This window comes from Nyctereutes procyonoides, unplaced genomic scaffold, assembly GCF_905146905.1.
Source record: "Nyctereutes procyonoides isolate TBG_1078 unplaced genomic scaffold, NYPRO_anot_genome, whole genome shotgun sequence".
Lineage (NCBI taxonomy): Eukaryota > Metazoa > Chordata > Mammalia > Carnivora > Canidae > Nyctereutes > Nyctereutes procyonoides.
Window position 1 is genome coordinate 30,898,610 of NW_026575048.1, and position 26,223 is coordinate 30,924,832.

Sequence of the window (26,223 nt, forward strand, 5' to 3'; positions counted from 1 at the left end):
GCCCACAGGTAAGTTTTAAGTAAGGGACTGAGCACACAAATGATTTTATATTATGCTGGCTTCTCTAATTTCAAAATAGTTATTTTCAGTTTTTACTCAGAGGAAAGAGAATCATAAAAGGAGTTTTATCACAAAGAAAGCGAAATTGAGCAAACCCTTCAAGCTCAGCTTACAAAGCCTAACTTCTGGACCAGTGGTTCCTCCACCTGTCCAGCTGCTGAATACTGTTCCACTGCTGTGTAGGACAGAGCACTGCATTCCAAAATGATTCCTTCTTCCCTCTATGACTTAACTGCTTTAAAGATCTAGCACCAGTAGGGAATGTTAATGTGCTTATCTCCTGTTTTTCCCTCCTCTTCCATTTTTAGCTACTTTTTAAACTAAGAGAAGCAGAATTTGCAATTGATAGCTTTCATGTGATTTCAATCATTTATTTATGTGGGAATCTTCAAAATATAGACCACACCTATCTGCTCTAAGAAAAAAAAAAAACCCTGCAAAGAATTAAATAGGTCAGAATAAATTATGATTTGGGGTTGGGTATATAATAAAAAGTGCTGGTTTTATTACTTAATTTTAGAGGGTTTATGAATTGGGGAATATAAGTGGGATTTTTTTCTTTTTTTACCTGATGTTTATTTGAACTTACAAAGATATCTGATAGCTTTAGTACGTTTATAACGGAACTCCAAAATCCCCAGTAGCCAAATGAAGCCAAGATATAGTAATTCTCAAAACAAACACACCTTAGGTGGTAAAAAGAGATACTACTGGGCAACTACAAATGTATGTACAACACATGAATAAATAGATAGGGTTCTGGGCCAAATCTCAAAATAATACACCTCTGAAGAATAATTTTAAGTCAGTTTTTATTTAAAAAGTTAGGTTCTCTGAGTTGGAAGAAACCTCAAAAATCTAGCTGGATTTCCAGAAGGCACAGAAAATGTCTTTTATCTAAAAATCAGAGAAGCTCACTAGCAGACTGAGATCCTCAACCAGATTCCTAACTCCTAGGTCACCTGGCTCCTTGACCTCCTCCCCCATAATAACGACATGCTGTCTTCTCAGGACTGGATTCTATTCTGTCTGATACTAGGAATTGGTCTGTACATGGATCTGAGATAGCCAATGGGAAGAGCTCATGCATTCTTAGAGCTTTAAAGCTCCACATGGAATTAGAAATTCTAATTTCTAATTAGAAAATTAGAGGAAGCAAGGTGACCTACATATAAAAGGTAGCCTCTTCAAAGGGCTAGAGCTGAGCTCTACTGTTTGGAAGCCACTAGGCACATGTGGATTAAGCAAGTGAATGTGGCTAGTCTGAGTTGAGGTGTGCTCTAAGTGTAAAATGCATACTGGATTTTGACAATTTAGAACAAAAAGAGAATGTAAAATAGCTCAATAAATTTTTATCTTGAATTCATGTTGCAATGATAATATTTTACACACACTGAGTTAAATAAAATACATTAAAATCAATTTCACCTAATTCTTTTTGCTTTCGTAAGTGTGGCTATAGAACATTTAACATACCTACATGGCTCACATTATATTTCTACTAGACAGCACTGATCTAGAAATCAGAAAGGAATGAGCAGTAGTATGCAGTCTGTGAGATCTGTACAGCTGGGCTTGAAAGCACAGGCAGTGTATTAGCGGGTGCTATACAGCATCTGCCAGATGGTGTAGACTGAGAAAGGGTTAAATAGGAGATTAAATTTGATACCTGCTGCAAAAATTGAAACCTATAGAGTTTGGTGAAAAGGGAATGATGTACTGAGTGGTATTCAAATATAATAATTTTGGAGGCAGCATTTAAAGCAGTGGATTGACAATCCTTGCAGATTTTAGGAGTTATCTTTGTTTCCTCTAGATACAAGGAAGGCGTTTTGAATTCACCAATTGAAAACAAATGCTCAAATCAAGTTTAAATTACCAATTTTATCACTAGGCCTTCTGGTAAAGTATAACAAATTTAAAGAGGGCTATTCTAACATGTTTTTAAAAAATTGTAAGTTGCTGGAGTTTAGAATTTGCTTTATATTTTTATAATAATATTTTGAAATGGTATTTGTCTACAAATTTACAAAAAATAAAAAAGTTATATATATATTTTTTTACCTCTAGCACATATCATACTAACAATTACTTTAAAGCACTTAAAATTTTAGCACCTACTTGAGTGAAAAGGGCTCGAATGGTCGGAATCAAAAACGCTGCAAACATCTGTGGTACTAGAAGCACCAGAAGCAGGAGGAGGTGTTAACGGTGTTCTTGGAGAATTTGGTGCAGATGCTGTACTTTCTGTTTCACTTTCAGGGATTCTACTATAACTAATTTTCCTTGGCTCCTGCTGCAGAGGTGTAGGATGTCTCATGGTACCTGGTCTTGGGTTTGATGGACGAACACCAGGAGATTTTAGGGGATAGCTATATTTTTTTGGCTGTAGACATATCAAAAGAAACACATTATTTACAATACCACAACAGAAAGGAAGGTTTTTTTGTATGCCTGGTAAAACTCAACTAATATCTTCGAAAACCATAAATCACTACTAAACAAATGATTAAAATCAAAGTGTCCAAGTTATATTAACATCCCATTTCCATAAAGCCTTGGCTACTTAAAATAGTAGGCAATGGATTTCTTTAAATAGCGGAGTCTTAGTCCTAAAAATACTACAGTATTTGTTATCTTGATATTTTTGAATGGGAATCTTTCTCAGATATGCTGTAGATTTCCCTGGCTTTTTAAACAGATCTTGTTGAACTAATTTAACCTTGCTGGAAAAGCCAGGATCATGATTATGAACTATAATACTTTATGATGCTGTAATACTGTGATGTTGGAATTGTTTGAGCTATTTACAAATGCATTAAATTGCTTCAGTTTTCATCTGTGTGTGTATGCTAGTTTTATGAAATTTTCTTACAGAGTGCTATTAGCAAAGCTCTTTGAAGCAAGACTATATAGCTACTTCTAATTTGCTGTTTTTAATGAATTTTTTAGAAAACGGTTTTAGGCCTTAAGAAATTTTCTTGCGAGGTAATTGCATAAGCTTTAGTTCACAGATACTTTGAAATTTACCTTGGTTACTAAGGAAGCCACTTTTATTTACTTCTTGATTTTTTATTTTTTTAAGAAGGAACAAGACAGATTATATTCAGACCAGTGAGGTGATGACACTACATAAAACTAGCCAGGCATTGACAAGTAATAAAAAACAATGGAAACTTTACTTTCCCCCCAAAAGTATCTTTAACCAAACTTGTTATTTTTATGGCTAATGATTCGTGGTTAAAAGTTTTCATAAGTTGTTACTTTAGAAAAGTCATAAATGAATATGTTTAAGTGAATTAGTATAACTTAATCAAATTTCCTGCCTTTAAGAATACATCTCAAATAACATTTCTTTTTACAAAAACAACTTACATATTTGCCCAATTTCTTCATCTATCAGGATTTATTCATATTAATAGTAATGCTCACTTATTTCCAACCAAATGGGATATTCCTGAGCATACTTATTAAGCATTTATTCATTACTTTTATCCATCACAGGTACACTTCATCCCTGAATGACCTCATGGAAACTAATCTGTATAACACATATGGTAGTGATGATATAACCAGATATAGAAAACTGCAAAAAAATCTATAAATATGAAAGAAATATAAATATGTGAATGCTTACAAATCTTGGCAGAGGCTTAGGGTTTCGTGGTTCTATCTCTAGGGATTTGTTGAAAAGATAATCTGTAAATTCTTTTTCCATGCTATTTCCCATTGGATTCAAATTTTCAAAAAACCTCTAAAATAAATGCAAGAAATAATTATTAGTATTAAATATTTTAAATGCATTTGAAATTCATGAAAACATTTAACATATGAAAATTTGAGTTATTTTTAACTTTATTTTCCTTTATCACCTGTATGAAATAAACCAGCTTTCATCAGCTGGTTTATAAACTTTATTAGAAAGACATATCCTCAAAGAATTCAACTTACTTTGATATCTGATTCTACTCGTAAACAATAAGGCTGATTTTGGTACTGCTGGATCTCTCCTGTTATTTCTGCTACTTTCCTCCTTTTGCTAAAGTTTATAAGCTCTTTTCCATGCCTTTTTAGGACCTCAGGGTTGCCTTCTTCTGTTTTTAAGATATTAGTTAGATAAATTCCTGGAAGATATAATTAAATTATTTCAAGGATAAGAAAGGAACCAGTTAGGTCTTTTTCTTTGTCAGTAATTGTCAGCATATCACACTACCATCTCAATCACCATAACCAAAGATTTAAGGCACAGATTTCCATTCTATGAAAAACTAGCTAAATATCAAGAGAAATATTTTAATAAATGTCAAATTCTTCTGTGACACTTAAGTTTTATAAATACGCAGAAAAAGGGAAACCAAGTTTAACAAATTTTAAGAGCTCTATCAGGAGGATAACCAATTTTCCATACCTCCAAAACCATGTGGTATTTGACACAAGTCCCTGTTTTGTTAAAGGAACTTTGAGCATAACCCACCACGTAACAACACATATTTCTGGCCAAAGGGGAAAACATTAAATTCAAAGGATCATATTTTCTGCTTATTCAAAACTCGTTTGGCTTTTGTAATTCAGAGGTAATACTGTTTGGATAGGCCTACTTGTGGGAATGTATAAGGACCTGCAAACCTATCAAACACAGTGTTGGATATAATTTATGTCTGTTCTGGTCTTCAGTACTTCTAGGATGAGTGGCAGTCTCATAATTGAGCTCCTGTTTCCCCATCACTGTAGGTTGTGCACTGGAGGAGGAGAAGGAACCCAATCCAGGCACTTGCACATTCTTTATATGGCCCTCTGGGGCGGGGAGCACCTTAATTCCTTTCTGTTCTAGCATAAATGTTCTGGAGCCAACTCTTGCAGCTTTCTGCTTGTGTGGTCTTGTGCAAGTTGCTTAGCTTCTCTGTGCCTTGGTTTTTTCATCTGTAAAATGAGGACAGCAGGGTTGCTTTGAGAAATAAGGGAGTAAATTTACATATAGACTTAGAATAGGGCCTGACAACAGCAAATACTTAATTAGCGATGGTTGTGATTGTTGATGCTGATTTGCCAGTCTTGCCTTATTCTTTTAAGCTTCTGCCTCTCCCCCTAAAGTACTGACTGTGACATTGGGGAAAGAAAAGAGTGTGTATGAATATGAGTTCATTCACCCAGCATACAAGTACTGAGTCTCTGCTGCATGCCCAGCACTGCATTAGGTGCTGCAGTACAAAGATGAACAAGACACACAATCCCTGATCTCAAGGAGTTCAGAGCTTTGAATGTGGGCTACAGTACAGTTTGGTAAGTACTATATCAGTAGTAATGCATAAATGCTATGAGAGCACAGAGGTGTGCCTGTCTGCCTTGGGCTGGTGGGAATAGAAAAAGCATCACAGATGAAGTGATGTTGACAATAAATCTCAAAAAATGAAGCAAAGTTTAATGAGTAAGAGAGGGGCATCCTAAGCAAAGCAGCAATGTGTAGGAAGGCACTGGTTTGTGACGAAGCCTGGAAGGCATAGTCGGAGACAGCATGCTGTGCATATGGCTAGACCAGAGGGGTTTGGTGTGTGGGTGGAGGAAGAGTGGAGGATAGGAGGACAGACATAGGCAAGGGATTACTAGTTCTAATCCCCCACCACTGCAGGTTGTGCACCACGGAAGGAGCAGAATGGACAAAATAACAGGCACTTTTGTTCTAATCATAGTGTAGTGGTTCTAAAGGCTTTTGTAGCAGAGGCACACTTTCAAATACCTGAATATTTGGCCACACTCCTGAAAAGATTAAATGACTCAAACTCAGTGAAAAAGTCAGCAATAATGCAAAATGATAGATACCAACACCTGTTTGGTTCTAAAAAGTATCTGGTTTTTAAGTGTATTAGTTGGCTGTTTCTTAGCACCTAGGCTACTCTTGATTATACATTCATATTCATAAGACAGATTTACCATGTGCTCTAATATGCACAGGCTTTTTATTTTCTACATCTGCCTGTTACTTGGCTCTTTTACTTGCAGCCAGTTATATCCTCCACTACACTATGTTGCATGATGTACATAGCTCAATGTTCAGTCTGACAAACATATTCATATAGTAAACATATTTAAGGGGCAGCTGGAATCAACCTTCTACATTGGTCCCACATTGATGGCCCAAGAGTTTGTGGGTAGCAGCACCTGGATTGGAATCATGAGGAGCCTTTTTTTAAAGACCTTAATTTTTATTCATAGGAGATTATTGGCATCTTTGCATTCTAGAAGGTTTACTCTGGCTGTACTACGAAACCAGATGGGTTAGGAGTTAAGATTAGAAGCAGGATGAGCAATTAGCAGGGTAAATGTAGTCCTGGTGAGCTAATGAGGGCTATCTTAGGGTCTCCAGTGATAGAGTGAAGTGCATACATATTTAAGGGGTAGACTCTACAACAACTGAGTAACTGGTCGGGGCAGAGGGAGCAGGGTGGAAAGGAAGACTCTCAGATTTGTGCCTGACTGAACGGGTGGGGGTATAATGACTGCCACTGGGAACACAGAGGATGGGACGTTGTATGTGTTCAGCATATACTTGAACAAAGTTGTGAAAATGCTTACACGTAGCATTTTGGGAGAGTTCTGGATAGAATCTGGAAATTATGTTATGACATATTAATGGCTAGTTAAAAGAAGAGCAAATGATTAAAGATGTATCCAAATTTTGTTGATCACACACTACCATCAGTAAAAAGTGCTTAAGCACAGATTCTCTCTCTCTCTCTCTTAAAAAAAATACATATATGTATACGTATACGTATATGTATATGTAGTTTCTGAGTAAAAAATGTAGTACAAATGGATATATAGACCTGAATATCATCTACTGGTAAAGGTTAATTTTTTTCAATAGATCATTTTACATACCCTGCTCTGGTGATGGCTGTCTGGGGAGAAGGAAAGCAGAGCATTATGACATAAATAATGAAGAGGGGTAAGGTTTACATTGTTGCTGATGCCTTTCCCTATCTTTGTAGGAAAAACTGGCTGCACAGGGTTCTAGGTTCCTATGTAGCACTTTCCACTTACTTCAATATATACATTTCTGTGATGCAGTGTATTTTTCTGCTCTTTCAAGAGAGCTTATTGAGAATAAGACTATGTTTTATTTGTCTCTTGATTCTTGACACCCAGCGTGGCAGGTAGAGGCATTCAACAATATCTCTGAATGAATAAAAAGCACATTATTTCAGAATAGAAGAGAAAGCATTTGAAGAATGGCTCAGGATGCAAGAGACCTACAGTTAATCCTAAAATGGCAGGATACAAGGGTGGAGATGAAGCAGACTGAGAAGAAGCAGGAGGAGGACACAAAATTACAGCTGTATGAAAGGAAAGAACAAAGCCAAAGCTACAGGCTTGGATAGTTTGTGCAGGGAGGTGAGGCTTGGCTAAAGGAACAATCTATATCCTTTTACCTTAGAGGAAATGTTTGCCTACATATACCCATTTATAAAAAGTAGAACACTTTGGTATGTGGAGAAAAACTGGGATATAGATCCACAGTCTGGGAAAGCCTCAGAAGGAGAAGTTGCCTGACTTTTATTCTGTAAATGGTGCAGCACCAGCAAAAGACATGAATGAGAATTCTGGTAAGATGACAGAGGGAGTGAAAGTGTCAGATGCTACCTCTGACTCTCCCATAGAGGAGGAAAAAAAAAAATCCAAAAAAACTAGTCCCCAGAGTTAAGGATAAGAATCTGGAAGGAATTTCTACAAGCCACCATATAGACGATACAGAATTAGGAAGCAGCAATAACATCTGGTTCTACCCTCTGGTCAGAACCATGAAAGGCTGTGTGGCTAACCCCAGGAACTGGGGAACAGCAAAGATCATCTTAGAGCAGCAGAACTGACCTTGAAACAGCGAAGCTCAATAACCAGAGAGATAAGCAGAGAGAGGTAGGTATGAAAGCTGGCAGGTGACTTGTCTGTACCTATCAAACTAGCTGCACTTTTGTGTTCACTCACCAAATCACATGGCCAACATTAAAACAATGAAATCATACTCTAAATACAGGTCTGAAACTGTTTTTTTTTTTCACTTAACAGTGCATTATGAAGATCAGTTATGTTAGCTCGTATGTCTGATGGAGAATAGTTTAGAGAGTGCAGTCTGTGTGACTAACTGCTCACCAATCAGGGTGATAGGGTAGCAGGGGCCAAACCGACAGCTGGGTGAATAGGCCCTGAAGTTTTGGTTCACCTCTGTGAGGTGTAGGAGGTGTAGAAGCTGTAGGATATCACAAGTAGTACAACCATAAGCTCAGGGAGCACAGGCAGGTACTGTGTATTTTTTACTTTTTCTATGCACCTGGCATAGTCCCTGATACTTCATAGGTACTCAAGAATTTGCTGACAGATGGAATGAAAGGAATATCAGGCCTACCCAGGTTCTTCCAAGGCTCCCTTGTATGAACTAGCATCACAGTCACCACACTTGAAATACACAGATTTTAATGCATCTGCTTCTTGATTCTTTTTCTAAACTGTTTTAAAATTGTTTTTAACTCCTTATCAAAATTGTCTTTACATTCTTTCCTCTAGGAACTGTGGAAGGTCTTGTGCATCTTCTGTAGTGCCCAGATAGGTATAACATTTCTAACTTACAAGATCTTATGTAAGATACATTTCATTTTGAAAATTAAATCTGATGAATCTGTACTTTTTTTAAAAAAGATTTTATTGATTTATTTGAAAGAGGGGGGGAGAGAGAGAGAGAGAGAGGGAGAAGCAGACTCCCCACTGAGCAGGGAGGCCAGACATGGCTCAATCCCAGGGCCCTGAGATCACTACCTGAGTGAAAGGCAGATGCTTAACTGATTGAGCCAGCCAGGTACCCTTGAATCTGTACTTTTATAATTAAAATGTTTTGCCAGAAAGAGAAAATAAATTAACCAATAGTTTTACCAAGAGTGTAGGGGGCAAAAAGTTCTCAGGAAAAAAAAAATATAATGATAAAAAGTAATACATGATATAAAAAACAAAAGAAGAGAGTAATTATATTTCAGTTTTATCTTTTTGAAGTAAAAAGCAAAGTAAAAATAGAAATGGAAAAGATACATTGCAAATAGGAACAATTTAGATAGATATAACTGACTACTGGTATTTTTAAAATAATGAGACAAGGGCAGCCTGGGGGGCTCAGTGGTTTAGCACTGCCTTCAGCCCAGGGCCTGATCTTGGGGACCCGGGATGGAGTCCCACGTTGGGCTTCCTGCACGGAGCCTGCTTCTCCCTCTGCCTGTGTCTCTGCCTCTTTCTCTCTCTGTCTCTCATGAATGGATAAATAAAATCTTTAAAAATATATAAAATAAAATAAGACAATTGTGTAGCAGAAAACAGAAATAGAAAAAAATTAAGGTAGGAATGAAAATGTTACTAAAGAACTGTATCCTATAAAAGATTCCAGGCCTAGATACACTTTTTCTGTTGGCCTGTTTCAAAGTTTAAATGCTAAATCATTTCATGATATTCCAGAATAGAGTAAGATGGAAAGCTACTGAACTCTTGTTACAAAGTAAATATAATAATAACAAAAGCTGACAGATACAACACAAAGAAAAATCACAGACCTATCTCATTCATGTAGATGGATATAAAAATCCTAAATAGAATTCATTTGTAAACTTAAAAGATCAATTTACTGTGAATAAATAAGGTTTAATATTAGTAAATAGGAAAGTTCAGTATTAGTAAACCTATAATTTTAATTTGCTAAGCAAGAACAGTTTTCCCTTTTCAAAAGTCCTAATAGAGTAAAATTCTATGGTGATTCACATGCTATTTATTAAATAAGTATTTTCTGCTGGCATATGACACGTACGTACAGTCATTTAATGAAATAAATGTCTTGTTATATCCAGAAACAATAAAAATTCAAGAAATGCTCACCAAAGAAAGGCACACATGGTGGATTAATAGACCTGAGTTTTGCCAAATATTTCTTATAGTGATCTTCACTTAATTCATGAGCTTCTTCTAAAATTTTCTTTTGGCGACTTGGTATTTGCTACAAAAAAAAGAAATTTTGGGAGCGTAAGTTTATAAAAGGAATCACAGGTTTGTCCCAAAATGCTGGGCTAAAAATGAAGCCAAATACAACAGTATCAGTTTGATTCTAAGAATGATAATAATTGTTTCAAACACACTATCTTTGTGGATCCTAGAACAAACTTAAGAGGGGTGTGTGTGTGTGTGTGTGTGTGTGTGTGTGTGTGTGATAGAGAGAGAGAAATCTAATTTATCTTGCAATTCCTTACACAATTACGAGAACACTTAATTGTACATTACATATAAATTAAATCCTGAAAGGTTTTTCTTCTTCAAACCTAGCCTAGGACCTGTGAATGCATTTTAATGAGAATGCCTAATTTAAAAAGCACAACCAACTCAATACAAAACTTAGACAATTCCATCTTTTAAACTGTTACTGAAAAGACAGACGAGGCACTTAAAAATTAAAGACTATGATTGTTAAAATCCTGATTCTTCATTTAAGAAATACCTACACAAACCTACCTCAAATGTGTGGTCTAGTCTGTAAACAGGTGATGAGTTCATAGCACTGACAACCTCAAGAACACCATTGAAGTTGTTCAGCTCTTGAAAGACTTGTAGAATCTCAATTATTCGACTCACCACAGCTACTCTTTCTTCTAAGTTTTCAGTTTCTACAATACATCTGGGAATCAAAGACAAAAAATGAATTAAATTTGTAGTTTTCCCAACAAAGCTATAACTTAAGGAATTTAGTAAATAAAATAATGTAGAGTGGGGCGGATGGTTATAGAGTAACTATAGAGAATCTATATTCAGAGTGACAGGTGAACAGCAGAAGACCGGATAAGGCAGTGCCTTCAGTTGGGCATGGTGCTCTTTAGTTTTTCACACTGACACAGCTAAACAGTCCAGCTTTTTCCTATTCTATTAGGATTAATTGATGAGCTTAACATCTTGTTGAATGTATGCTGGTCTTTGGGATGTGGGTATTCTAGGGGAATTTATTCTGGAACTCAAGAATTCCGTGTCTCCTATTCATCTAACTCCAAGATTGCAGTGATTAATGTTTCTTTCTTTGGTATACAGAAATAATTAGCTACATTTCTAGGAGCAGCTCTTTAGAAAAGCATTGAAATGTTAAAAAGTCAATGAAAGTATTTTACCATAATTGAGAATAAAATTTCTTAAATTACTAAGGAAGAAAAAAACTCAAAAAGCACTTTATATTTAAAAATCAAGAATCTTTGGAAGGTACATAAATTCCAGGGCATAGTTAAAAGGAAGCATACTATGCTCAAAAAGAAAACTCCTCAGTAAGCACTTACTAATATTTGAGAGAATTTTTTAATTTACTAATCACCAGGAAAGAAAAAGGCATTTTAAACTTGGTTTTTAATAATGTAATATTAAACAACGTATAATCTAAGAAAAAACCCAGAATATATAAATGGAAAAATAAATATCAATAAAGATTAAAAATTTTTTTTAAAAATATAAAGGTGAAAGTTACGTTATTTGCCAATGAGGGTAAATGGTCACTAAGAAAAAAACTATTGTAAAACTATCAAAATAAATTCGCCTTGCTATCAAATTAAACATAACATGTTTACATGTTTAAAGCATTAGCTAGATCTCTACAAATATGTCATATACTGGCTAACTAGTTAGCTGGACATTTAAAAAAGTACAAGTATATTCACAGCTTTTATTTAACTATTTCAGTTGATATTACCCAGGTACACAAACTGAGATCACCTGTGGAGTTTTTGTAAAAACCAGGTAAGTCTGGGGTGATTTATCCATAGGTGACTTCAATTCTAATGTACATCCATGGCTGAGAACCACTATAGCAAACGAACAAGAATCTCTCACATTGAAAAAGCCAAAATTGGGACCCTTGTTTACTGTTGGTGGGGGGAATGCAAACTGGTATAGCTACTATGGAAAATAGTACGGAGGTTCCTCAAAAATTAAAAATAGAACTACCATATGATCATCCATCAGTTCCACTTTTGGTTATTTATTCAAAAGTATTGAAATCAGGGTCTCAGCGATATTAGCACTCTATGTTTGTTGCAGTGTTTGTTCACAATAGCCATGATGTAGAAATAATTCAAATGCCCATCTATGATTGAACAGATAAAGAAAATGTGGTATATACACATGATGGAATATTATTCAGCCTTAAAAAGAAGAAAATCCTGCAATATGTGACCATATTGATGAACCCTAAGGATGCTATTCTAATAAATAAGCCAATCACAGAAAGACAAACACTGCATGATTCTACACATATGAAGTATCTAAAATAAGTCAAAATTATAAAAGCATAAAGGGTGATTGCCAGGAGCTAGAGGAAGGGGATTAACAGGGAGTTGTCAACAAGCATGTATAAAATTTCAGTTACACAAGATGAATTCTAGAAATCCACGGTACATTATGCCTCAAAATTAAAAATACTGTATTACACATTTTAAAAAACTGTTAAGAGGGTACGTCTCATGTTAGGTGTTCTTACAACAATTTAAAAAAATAAGAAAAAGGAAAAAGTGCAGGAAATGGCCTTTCAGTCATCTATTAAAAAATAGGATAGAAATGAAAATGGTCTGTCTTATTGGTTATGTTTCCTCTTTATAGACATACATTTTAATCATTATGATGGAAAAGGTCTTCTGCATGTTTAAGTACAGTTATTTAACTTGATAATGAAGCAATCAGGAAGCAACATTTAGACGGCAAATTATAAAGTTTTACTTTTTTAAAAAAATTTATTTTATTTGACAGAAAAAAAAAGAGGAAGAGAACAATGGGAGAGGGGGAGAGGGAGAGAGAGAAGAATCTCAAGCAGACTCCCTGTTGAGCACAGAGCCCAATGTGGGGCTCGATCTTAAACCCTGAGATCATGACCTGAGACAAAAATCAAGAGTTGGACACAAACAACTGAGCCACCGAGGTGCCCCTAAAGTCTTACTTTTTAGAGGCTAAGAAATAATAACATAAAATAAGTAACTTGGAATGCTAATTTCTCTTTAGAAATTGCTTTCAAGCCTTTATCCACATTTTAGCTAAAGTTTCAGTCATATTAGTCAATTAATCACTTTGTATTTACTCAGAAAAAAATGGCCAGTGTATAAAATGCTACTCATGTGGCCCCAACTATAAAATTGCATTGAGATTCTGGATTGCTGATGTGGCAGTGATAATGTTTCAGAGAAGCTTGCCATCATCCTGAGCTCAGGAGGGCAGGCTCAAACAGTTCCTACTTACTCTTGTCATTTGCAACCAACTGTGAGGAAGTTTATCTTGAGAACAATGAAGGAAGGTTGTAGTGAAGGCGATAGGATTAGATTCATGGATCTAACTGCCTACAATGTCGGTTGACTAGTCTGCAGGAGAGAACCAGGGAAAAAAAGCTAAAAAGGGGTCTTCCTGGGGTCAGAACAAGTATCAGAGACCTAAGAAACTACTCCTTAAGAGCAGTCACAATTTGATTGGATTAGTCTGCAGATTAATTTATACCACTAGGGAAATGGTTTTGTGGGTTTTTTTTAAAAAAGATTTTATTAATTTATTTGGGATAGAGAGTCCAAGAGTGCATGAGCAGAGGGGAGGGACAGAGGGAGAGGGGGAAGCAGACTCCCCACTGAGCAGGGAGCCCACCAGGGGCTTGATCCCAGGACCCCAAGATCATGACCTGAGTTGAAGGCTGACCCATGTGCCTGGGAAGTTGTTGAAACAGTAGAGTAATCAGTTACCAATTAGTGGAGTTTAACAACTGAGTGTGGCCAAGAAATCCCTACCTATACTGCCACCTTCTTAGGATGACGATGGACATACCCAAATCTATACCTCTCAGAAGAGGAACTTCTCAGCTTCAAGTCTCAGTATGGAGGGAGCAGGGGGGATAGGCTTCACTACAATAAATCTAGTTAGTTATTCACTAAATAAGCAATAACAATAACAAGCTCTGGGGGTCAGGGGAAGGAACTACCCGTAAGTTGCTTTAATGTATTATCTAAAATGTCAAGTTTCCAACAAAAAATGAGGCATGCAAAGCAACAAGAAAGTACAGCAGTCCCCACTCATCTGCAGTTTTATTTTCCCCAGTCTCAGTTACCCATAGCCAACCACATCCTACAGATGATCCTCCTTTTGAAGTATCATCAGGTCATTAGTATCCTAAGGCTATGTCACATTACGTGAGCATTCACACCACTTAATCTCATCACATAGGCATTTTATCACCTCACATCATCACGAAAAGGGTGACTGCAGTACAGGAAGATATTTTGAGAGAGACCACGTTCACATACTTTTATTGTAGTATACTATTATAACTGTTCTATGTTATTAGTTATTGTTGTTAATCTTTTACTGTGCTTAATTTATAAATTAAACTTTATCATAGGTATGTATGTATAGGAGCAAGACATAGTATATATAGGGTTCAGTACTATCCATGCTTTCAAGCATCCATTGGGGGCCTTGGAATGTATTCTCCATGGATAAGGGGGAATTACTGGATGACCCATTCACGAGGTAAAAAGCAGGGAATAGTAATTGCCTGTGAGAAGGACCAGATGTCAGATTTAACAGAAAATGATTTCAAAGTAGCCATTACGAATATGTTCACAGAACTAATAGAAAGAAAGCGGGATTTAAAAAGTACAGGAAGATAGGATGACAGAGTGCAGCACAGAATATCATAAAAGACACAGCAGTAATAAAAAGAACCAAATGGAAACTCTGAAATTAAAAAATACAGTAGTTAAAAAACTTACTAAAGAGGCTCAAAAGTACATTTGAACTGGCAGAAGAAATAATTAACTTGAAGATAGAGCTATCGTTCAAAAATGAAGGCAAAATAAAGACTTCCCCAGATAAACAAAAGCTGAGAGAATCTGTTGCTAGCAAACCCAGCAGAGGAAGACTACTAAAGGAAGTTCTTCAGGGTGAAAGCAAGGAACCCCAGATAGTAACACGAATCCACAAAAACAGAGTGCTAGTGACAGTAATTAAGTGATTACATAAGATGACACAAATGCGTATTTTTTCTCATTGCTTCTGTGAACTGATTTAAAAGCAAACTGTATAAAATAATATGTATGTAATGTATCGTTGGACTTAAAAGGCCATACATAATACATTGCCAATAACTACATAGAGGAGGTGGGCCACAAACGGTAAAGCAACAATTGTTACAATGTATTATTATCAGAGTTGCCTCATTATTATATGTAACACATAGTACAATAATACCACAAAAAAGGAAGACGGAATAGGGCTACCTAGGAGGAACACCTCTATGTACCCTGGAATCAAGCTAGCACAAGTCTGCAGCTGATTCCGAGAAGATAAAGCATCCACTAAACACATCCTCAAGAAACCATTAAATGAAATAAAAATACATTAAAAAAAAAAGAGGAAAAATACGTTAGAAAACTATTCTCAGTGCAAAACAAAGCAGGAATAGAGGAATAAAAAAGGACATGAGGCATACAAAAGCAGAACTGCATTTCAGGTTCTAAGAGCGGGCTGCTATGAAGCGTATGGTGGCAGCACTACTTACTTCTCAAACCACAGAGTGAGATTAGTGGTGTGCCGGATCATTTTTAGAAGATTAGGAGAATTAATTTCTTTGTCTTCTTTTGTCCACACACTTCCAACTAATTCTGATGGCTGTACAGCTCTAAAATCATCAAGACATAATAATTCTACATGATACCTTTGCCTCTAGCACACTGCTTTATTAAGTAAATGAGGTAAATAAAATCAAACTCCCATATAAAACTTCTTTGAACACCAACAGAAAGGTTTATGAAAACAAGGTATAACAAAATCTTTAAATTATGGATATTTTTCTATTTCTATGCGTATATCTATATACTTGTATTATCACTTTATAGTAGCATTCTGCTTTGGGCAACATTGGGATTTTTTCATAACATCTTTCCCAGCACTTACAAATACTATTTAATGAATTAGGGTGACAGTATAATTTGGGATAGTTCTTTTAAATAATGGTATCTGTTATAATAATCAGTTCACTGAGGATATAGTAATCACTGTAATTCATAAATCATAAATTTCTTTCCCTAAAGGAGGCAGGGGAACCAAACCACAGAAAGGTCCTGCGAAATAAATAAAGTAGATTCTAATACATTAGGTTTTTGGGAAAGTAATGATTTTTGGAGCAGACAGAGACCTATAAATTAAGTTCCTTTTATTCATGTAGTTATTAAAAAATAGTTTGTTATTCTAAATTCTAAATAGTCCCCATTTAAAATGAGAAATACACTGAGACAGTAGTTACGTTAATGCAGAAAAACTAAAAGAGGCTATAACTGGCCATAACTTAAGTTCACAACTACAAGGGCAGCAGCTAACTTACTGAAAGTAAGTTACTTTGTGCTGGGCAATGTGCTAAGCACTGTTTATTTACTATTTCCAATCTAACAATGGCCCCAGGAATAGGTACTGTTATTAGCCCCATTTTAATCTTGAGGAAGCTCAGGGACACAAGAAGGCTCAAGTTGCCCAAGGATACCAAGCCAGTGATTGGTAAAGCCAGAATCTGCACTTAGCTTTACCAGCGGGAGTGACAACAGACACAATCTGTAAATCCAGGCAGAACAGGGGAATCAGGGAGAGAAAGAAGGGGAGGCTGTCTGTCCATCAAGGCTTTACTACTACACACTTCAGGTACTAGCTCATTTATGTCTTTTAACATTCCTATAAGGCAGAAACCAGTATTTCATAAAAAAAAATTAACTCCTTTGAAATGATTTTTCAGCTTGAATGTCAAATTACATACCGATACAGATCTGATTCAAGTAAAGTGAGTTGTCGAGCAATTTCTATTGGGTGTAAGGTGAGCAGGTCAAAAGTCTCTATGTGCCCAGGCCTGCTTATATGCCACTCGACTGTGGGAGGTGAACTCTGAAATGTAATATTATGACCTGGTCCATTGTCTCTTGCAATTTTTTTCCTTTGGATTATTTTAGTGATGGATTCAACCCATTTTTTCATTGCTTTACCTGAAATACATTACATTTTAAATGACATTTAAATACTTTTCACTCAATTATTTTATTCTTTTAAAATATTTTAAAATTAGACAGGTGATACTTAAATATATCTTTGCTATTACAAAGTTCAATGATCAAAATTAAAAAAAAGGAAGTTCCCCTTTACCATTTCCCTGTTCCCTATCCTAATCTCATGCTCCTTCCCATGGCTAACCACCATTAACAGTCTCGTATACATTATTCCATGTCCTTTCTAAATAAAATTAGAAAGTAACTCATTCATAGAGATTTCTCACCTCCACTCTTCCAAACTTCAGTTCAAAATGTTATAATTCTCCATAAAAAAGACATGAGATTTATAAGAATAAACTATACACATTCACTGTTAACCTAATTAACATTGCATTTTATACACCAAACAGTGCCAGGGGCTTGATTCCTTCATGTTAGAGTTTCTGATGTGACTCTGTTTTGTACTATGCATGAAAGTACTCTCATTTAACTCTTTATTTTCTGATTCTCATTTAGAGTGCACTATGGAAATTAGAAACAAGTTTGTCTAGGACATTCTTAGACCTACACAATCATAGAATCTTTGAAACTCGAGGGGATATGATGACACACCAGTTCCTAATTGTCTTCTGGTACACAGACCTTCAGATAAGTGGAAAAATAGCATAAATTGAGACTTTTTTTTTTAGCCAGTTCGAAAATAATCAGTAAGTTGATTTACTAAATGAAAATACACCAGGTCAACAGGGTGACTATTGAGGAATTTGTAAATCAAAACGTTTGGTGAAAATTTTCAACTTTTTCAAGTGCTTATGCTGCCACTATTATAAACAACTTTTAACAACACTGAACAATAATGACATCAGTTGATAGTCACCATAGTGGTATTTTTACATGTAAAACTAGGCACTTAAAAAAAAAAAAAACACCATACCTCTCACTGTTCCAATAAATTCTTCCATTCGCTGCAAAAGATCTGCATCTCTTTCAAAATCATAGAAGTGGTGCTCTACCCAATGCCGACATACATTTAATACTCTATGGCATTAACACAGAAGAATAACTGAATTACATGGGAACTCAGGCATAAATGTTTATCATGATGAATTGTGTAAATTAAAAGAGTAATTCTTTCCAAATTAAATACTTTTATCAGTGGCTTACACTTTTGCTTCCCTCATTTTACTTGTTACCTCCTCCTGCTTGGAAAGATCCTTATTTACTTCAATTCTGAAACCAAAGCTCAAGACAGACTTCACTACTTCAGTTATTTCATTACTGCTTACCGCAGTTGTACAGGCTGTATGTATTCTTTTCTAAACCTTTTTAGTTCTGCACTCAAGGGCTGATCTCCATTCTCTATAGCTATGCGATCAGCTTCTGTTGGCTCAGGCTCTGGAATTTCAAACCTAACATAAAACAGAACAAACTAATGAAAATACTAATAATATCAAATTATACAAACTGAAAACTACAAACCTTTTCACTAGTCAGCACAATCAAGAGAGCAATGTGAAAATTAACTACAGACATACATACATTATCAGTGAAAACAAGTAAGGCTTCTATAAAGGTTTAAAGATCTTACTTTAATTTTTAAAAAATAAATTAATATTTGCCAATATTTAAAAAAATGAGAAACATAATAAAGAATACATGCAGAGTCTAAAAATAAATGTGATTATAAAGTTATGGGACTGCTGTTCATTTTTGGCTTGTGTAATCACTCTAAATCAGCTAACATAATAGTTTTTAAGGGTAATGCTTAAAAAGTTGACTGTTCCTTGGGTGGCTGAAACACTTTTCTTGATTATGGTATTTGTTCACTGATAAGCTCCATTTTCTTCAACATGTGATATATTTGAAAAATTCTGTTTAGAACATCTAAATCATCAAAATTTAAGTTTCCAGAGCCTAAATTATACATTTTTATATAGTTCTTTAACTTGACTAATTCCATAAATTTGAAATTTCCCATACTGGGTTTCCATGTAAAAAAGAATGCTCATTTTTCAATGATCAAAACTAAAAGATTATTATAATATAAATGGTCATCTAAGAGATGTTAGTTCTTAAAAAAGTACTCATGAACTATAATTTAAAGCTCATATAATTTATTTCTGAGAAACATGTAGGATCTTAGCTCAATCTCTTTAAAAAAAAAAAGAATTTAAACATTTTACATTAACAGACCTTTCTATTATAAGACTCAGTAGTTCTTGAGGTTTACAAAAGGATCTGTATGTTGTAAGAAATGTCCGAACAAAATTGGGATCTAAGAAGAAAAAGGAAAATTATCTTATTAAAATCTTTGATTCAGAATGATTAAAGCTATTATTAACATTTTCAAAAGACAATGAACAGTCAATTTTAAAATTCCCAAAATGTTCTGACCACATAGAATGCTTTGGACTTTATAACAAACTGCTAGCCTAAGCCCTTACTAAAATCAGTGGCAAAACCAGTTACTAAGATTCTGTATCAACTTAGTTCTTGATCTCTGTACACTCTGAGTGGCTGAACTTACTAAACTCCTCATCAGCCGCAGGAATGCAAAGGGAAGAAAGGCAAAGAGCATGGAAACAAGCTTCCACCTGTTACCTGATCTCAGAACATCTCCAGTTGGTTTCTATCTACCTCATGAAGAGAAAGGCCACAGTGATAACCCATTACTTTTTCTGACATCCAGACTAGTTTATCTAGGATCAGCTACCTAGATTCCTTTAAATCATGTTAACAGAGCATTCAACTAGAAACTGGATCCTAGAATGCTGTAGATTAAATACAGTTTCTATAAACAAATAAACAAACAAACAAATAAATACAGTTTCTCAATGATTTTATTTGCTAGAGGTCTTCATTAAAACTGCTAAAAGAAGCTTACAAATACCCATAAGTTATTAAACTACTAAATGTGTGAGAATATGGATTTGGTTCTCTTCACAAGTCAATTCTTTTTATTTCAAATAGTCATGGTAAGAGTTTAATCATAAGGGCAGGAGTCTCCAACTCTTTCCATGAGAGAACCTACTTTTCATTCACATCTCCATGAAGTAAATCAGGAGGTTGACAGAGCGTAGTAACTTCCCTAGGTCTGGCCTACTCCAGTCTATCCTTGCCAGTTTTCTCCCAGGTTGTGGAGAAAGGCTCCTGCCACCAGCACGAGACCTGGGCTGTCATCTTCTGCACAAAGAGGGGGAGAGACATTGTCCCACAATGGGGAAAAAAAAAAATCATTCCCTCCTATGACTCAAATTTTATCAAGGTCCACATTTAGTTATCAGGCTTTAAAAAAAAGGAGGGGAGAATTCATAAACTTTTCTTACTGGGAGCATCCTTTTCCTGGTTTTCATTATGGACTGGTAAGCTCTAATGTAATGAGAAATTCATTGAGAGTAGCAAGTGCCTTTATTTTTGTTAGGCTTCACACTGTGGATCCTTTATGAATACGATCTTCTATTAGCATAGGATTTACCAAGAATCAGAGTTAATTTGTTTGGAAAATTTCTACTTAGGCTGATTCTTTCTGATTAAGAACCACTGTAAAGTTAGCCTTAACATAAAATAATGATAATATATTAAACTCCCTTCCCCAAAGTAAATGCATGGTTTTATCATAGAAATCTATTTCTAATCTATTGGTATATGTGGTCATCAAGATAATGAATTGATTTAAATATCAGACAACCTTGAATTTATAAGGGTTTTTTTTAAGTTAAAGAAAATTCACAGAATAAAAACATATTGATTTTAAATGCCCCTCTCCTCCTCTACCTTCCAAGTCTAGAGTGGGTTACTGATAAAAGTAATTCAAATATATACAATCCTTTAGTAATTTCCTCTCTGTTGGTATCTTATTGTTTGTCTTCAGTTACAGAGTTCCTCAAACGTTAAAGACTAATGTCTCATCCAGAAGAAAAGATTTTAGAACAGAAGGCTGTACAAGATTTTAAAACAGAGATTTATATCGATTTCATCACAATCCTCCCTTTCAAGAATCTACTTCCTGTTCTGCAAATCTATTTGTAAGGTGAGGCCTCTCAAAACATCATATGTCTAGGAAGCAAAAGCAGTGGCCACTGCAGAGATGCTGAGCTGTCACTGATGGAGAGAGCTCAGACCCTTAGCAGACAGTGTTCCAAGTCTACTTGGATTCTAGCTGTATTCTAAATTTAGGCTGACCCCTCTATTTTAAAGGAAAAATTTATTTTGGTCTAAAAACCGAAAATCAATATTCAGATCCATTTCTTCTCAGAGGCCACCTAAGTTAGGCTAAAAAGTTGTGGGATATCAAAGGTACTTTTAAACTGAAAAAGAATAAAAACAAGTTCTAAGTAAATTATTCTTTAAGAAAACTGCCTATTTTTAAAGGCAAACTACTTTTAAATGGTCTTTTCATCTTCAACCAAAACTTCTAGCCATTTCAGTATCTTAGTAACTGATGACAATGCGGGGAAAGTCCTGACATGTCTCGGTCCCACATCAGGCACAGTTCCTGCTATCTGTTATGTAACGTTCTCCAAGGGCACTCACATAATTTACTCCTTATGATTTCTGTGAAGTGAGTGGGGCTGATGTTTTTCCTTTCTGCTTATAAGAGAAGTAGCTAAGACTCATCCAATGTCACACAGTAGAGTGGCAGAAACGCAACCAGACTCTAGATTGTGTGATTCCTAATTTTATGCTTTTTTTCTACTGTATCACATAACCTCTCAGGACTAAAGGATCCCTTCAAGTTTTCACAGCTGTGACATATAAATACAAAGAATAATTCTATGAGTTATGTAATCAATACAGAAACTTAAATAAATGATTAATTCAGAATGTAACTGTAAACTGCTAATCTGGTTAAAGGCACTACAAAGTCACTGAAAAATTAGCAGGCTAATTGTGATTCTGTAATTCTTGTTAAGCCTTCTTCCAGATTTTAGGAAGTAGCAGCTGTACCTTCCTGTACACTGTATTCAGAAGAGGAGTTTCTGAAGCGGGCAGTGAAATAAACACTCCCACAATCATCACAGTTGTACTAGATTCTAAAGTGACTCAAGTTTAAGTTGTTTTTAGCTTGATTAGAAATAAGAGCAGTCTTGCCAAAAAGAAAAAACCAGCAGAAGCTAAAAATAAACCAAGAAAACTTGGCAAAAGTTTAAGTACTTTCAAAAAATATCTTACAGGCTGCATATATTCCCAGGCTTGTATTGATTTAGACTCCATTTTTGGTTGCAAGTGGTGCAAAATTGCTAATGAATGAAAAACTTTTTATATAAAGAGAGGACATAACATCTGTATTTGAAATTTTAAACAATAAAAGGGTACATATTCCAGAAGCTATTTTTATCTCTATTAACTTCCCCTCTTCAGTGATTCTAACATGTACCATGTCCCACTAACCTCTGGAAACCTTTATCTTATGGATGATGTGAAGGACTAAGATAATTTGATATTTTAAAAATACTCATCAATAAGTACAGACTATATAATTTTTGTAAGGAAAAAAGTACTACCTACTCAGGCAATGATAAAAGCTAAGTCTTATCCTGGTTCTGTTGGTTGTGAGGCAGCAGCTATCTACCTGTATTATAAAATGATGTTTCAGAGACGGATGGAAGGCAAACACATTAAAAATACAAAAGCCAGGCTGCTTTGGTTTCAGAACATAAGCACAAATATTTGTGGAGACCATGAAAATTGGCTAGTTTGAGTCTCCTTCTCTCCTTCTTTTCTCACTTGCTTGTGGATGTAAATCCTGCAAACCTCCTTCTCAAACATGATTTCAATATGAACAATGATAAAAACTTCCTTCTGGTTTTTCTTCGTTATTATTTTAGGTACTAGTCTCTTCTACTAGATTCTCAAATTCCTGCACTAAGATTTCTGCCAAGCTCACTAGCTGCTGTTTCCTTCCCTCTATACAACTCTCCATACAAATAGTTGCTCACTCTCCCATCAAATCCTTGATCCACGTTATTTTGAACAGGAGCTGCAGGTTTTTTTTCTGCTGATCTTCTAGCTGCCTTTTCTCCTTCACTTGAAAACTATTCTTTGAAAAATACTTCATTGCACAGTTCTTCAAAATCTTAGGAATTCAAAATATACCTATGTTAATGTTCAGAGGACAGCATGCTAAATTGGAGGTGATAATGCAACTGTTTTTTTTTTTTAGGTACCTATTTTGATTGACACTTGACATTTTATTTGGCAAGGTCAATGAAATTTATGAAATATTTGTTACATGGAGTTATTTATGTCAAGAATGCCCCTCCTCCCACCACCATAGTGAACTGCTGTTAATCAGGATGTCTGTTCATGTGATAATTCTCCCTTTAATACAGCCATTTAAAAAGCCACAAGAAACAATAAGCTCCTCAACAAGGGTTTATAAACAATCACTCTTGAATTCCTTAAAAAAGGAAACAGACGCTATGCTGACGCACAAACATTTAAAAAAATTATCAGAGAGTTTAAAAATAGAACAGCACTGCCCTATAGATCAAAAATTGTTCAAAAGTTTTTTTTTTTTTAAAGTTAAGACACCCAAACTGAAAAGGCCATAAACCTTTATAGGCCATAAACTGAAAAGAAATCTAATGCAGGTTTCTGAGGATTTTCTGAGGGCATAAAATAGAAATAAATATTTTAAAGAAAACTATCAATCGGTGCAAGTTTTTTCAAAACCATTTTCTAGAAAAGAGTTCACCACATATGGGAAACACCTTTTTCCCACACTTCAATATGAAAAGCTTTTATTTCCATATAATGTCAGTTCTGAATTTTCCCTATCTCGAGGTCATCTCATTTCTCTAAAACAAGATTATCGAGTCAGACACACCATTACCAAACATTTCTTCACTCATGTCGTTTTAAGTCTCAATAATTAATTTTTACTTATCTCCTATAACTCTGAAACAGAAGTAAAATTCCTACTCTCATCTTTTCTTTACATGCATTGCTTTGTGTTCTCTTAAGGTAGGTAAGAAAAGTCTCTTCATATTCTTGTCAGATTCAGTGATCTAACAAGATAGTGTCCCCTCTCCAGCATCTGAAATGAATTCCAAAGTTCTGATGTAGTTAGCAGATTACTATATTTACAGAAATACTGGATCTGAGAGACAAGTTATAAATCAGATTCACATAAGAACCTGTTGGAATCTTTTAAGCAAGTTAAGCATTTTCTAATTTACCTTAATTTAACTTTTTCTCCCAGAAAGCTTTCTTTTTATAGGACAAACAACACCAATAGACTGGGTTTTGTTAAAAACTAAAATTATGATGCCCAATACCTAATGGTATACTAAAATCTATGCATTAAAGTAGAAGTTTATCTATAGTTAGAGATTATTACCTATTTCAATAAGAGAAAAGAATACTCTGCTTAAATCTTCATAGTAAACCTGTGTTTGCCCATTAATGAACAACCCATTTATATTGCTTGTAATTCAAACTACACATGAAATTCTATTTTTATTATGTGATAAGCATAAGAAATATATTTTAATAATGAAAAAATTAGCCTTATATGAGTCACTGTAACATGGTATAAAGTACAGTCTATTAAGAATCAAGAAACCTAAGTTTTAGTTCTCATTCTGCAATTGGTATGATTTCTGGAAAATCATGTAATTTTCAGGGGCCTTGGGTTTTTGTCTGTTGATTGAGGAATTGGTCATCTTGTCTGACACTGCAAATCTATAGCTGTTTCAAAGTTATTGTTAAAAACACTTGAGGGATCAAGTTGGCTGAAGCCACAGTGAAGTCTGAATCAAGTAAGGTTAAACCAGTTTTTCTTCTGGTTTTTATGACAACTTCTGACCAACCCATAAGCTAAAAAATGTTTGCAAATGATGCTTAGTGGATATTAAATTTTCTCATATATTATAGCCAATGTCTTTTATTCCAATTCTGTACAATATAATAAAAATGTACAAGTTAAATGTTAGCTTTTATTTCAGCCTAATTTGCACTGTATGTTCCAATAAAAATAGCTACCAACCAAATGAACCCCCCACTCCCCCAAAAAGAGAAGAGTAATAATTCTAAAAACAAATGGTCACTTGATCTGTTATTATTGTTGTGAGGACTCAAAGTACATTTAATCTGGAAGAGTCCTTAAAAAATAATTGTTTTCATGTTTTACAAGTTCACAGATGATATAATAAAAACACATTCCATATTGCCAGTAACATATTCAGTTAACATATTCATACAGAAGAGTCCAAATAAGCTAGTAATTAATACTATTTGTACGTATTGTAAACCATAACTCAAGAAAGCTGCTTGTGTATTCGTTACACCAGTAATATACCTTAGTGACATATGTTAAAATATTCAATTAAGCTTTAAAAGAAGACAGAAAAGAAAAATGTCAAAAAACCTTGGCCACAACACTTCTATAATTAACACTGGGATTTTATTCTTCGAGAAATTAATAAAAGGAATTTTTGAAAAACTTTAACTTTTTAAAAAAGTAAAATAATCTTGTCAGTTTAAATGTGAATACACTCAGGCTTACAAAGTCCTGTAGAAATTTCAGTGTTTTATACTAACTAGAAGTAAAACCAATGAAAATACTACTCTATTCAAAAGCTAAAGGTTAATATAAAGAAGAGCCACAATCAAAAGTAACTCACAAGACACTACAGCAAAAGTACTATGTCTACAGACTTGGCTAGCATTGTGTACATTAAGGAGAAAAAATAAGACTACAGAAAAACTCTCAGCTATGTTTGTTCAAGTTTTATTTTAAAGTGTCTTCAATTCAAAAAATAAATAAAAAGCACAGTTTCCAGAAAATATTTAATTGTAGTTCTGCAACTGCTTACTAATAAGTTAGTTCTGTGAAATGCAGTTTTTTTTAAAAAAAAACTTTATCAACAATCAAGTTTTACAGAAACAATTATATTAAAAAATTTGGAATCTGAAAATGTTTTCCAATTTAAATGCCACTACCGTGACATAATAAGTCTTTAGCACTTTCTACTTAACATTGCTCTACAGGAAAAAAAAAAAAACAGTAAAACTTTTGTCTTATGTAGATAAAAATCTAAGGATTAATTTAAAACAGTCTAAGAACTCAAAGCAAATTTTATTTAAAATAAAAAACAGTTTAGGATGT

General features: G+C 34.7%; 1 protein-coding gene across 3 annotated transcripts in view; it reads right to left on the reverse strand.

Annotated features, from left to right (window-relative positions):
• The window catches only part of SOS1 (SOS Ras/Rac guanine nucleotide exchange factor 1), a 139,853-nt gene that overhangs the window by 8,398 nt on the left and 105,232 nt on the right, over positions 1–26,223 (reverse strand). For all 3 annotated transcript variants that reach the window (XM_055327155.1, XM_055327154.1, XM_055327156.1), the window contains exons 11-20: positions 19,305–19,386; positions 18,398–18,520; positions 18,046–18,149; positions 16,886–17,108; positions 15,641–15,760; positions 10,591–10,753; positions 9,964–10,081; positions 4,012–4,184; positions 3,698–3,814; positions 2,182–2,446 (exon numbers count right to left, since the gene is read on the reverse strand). In XM_055327155.1, the coding sequence (XP_055183130.1) occupies positions 2,182–2,446; positions 3,698–3,814; positions 4,012–4,184; positions 9,964–10,081; positions 10,591–10,753; positions 15,641–15,760; positions 16,886–17,108; positions 18,046–18,149; positions 18,398–18,520; positions 19,305–19,386 (1,488 nt within the window). The remainder of the gene's footprint in view (positions 1–2,181; positions 2,447–3,697; positions 3,815–4,011; positions 4,185–9,963; positions 10,082–10,590; positions 10,754–15,640; positions 15,761–16,885; positions 17,109–18,045; positions 18,150–18,397; positions 18,521–19,304; positions 19,387–26,223) is intronic.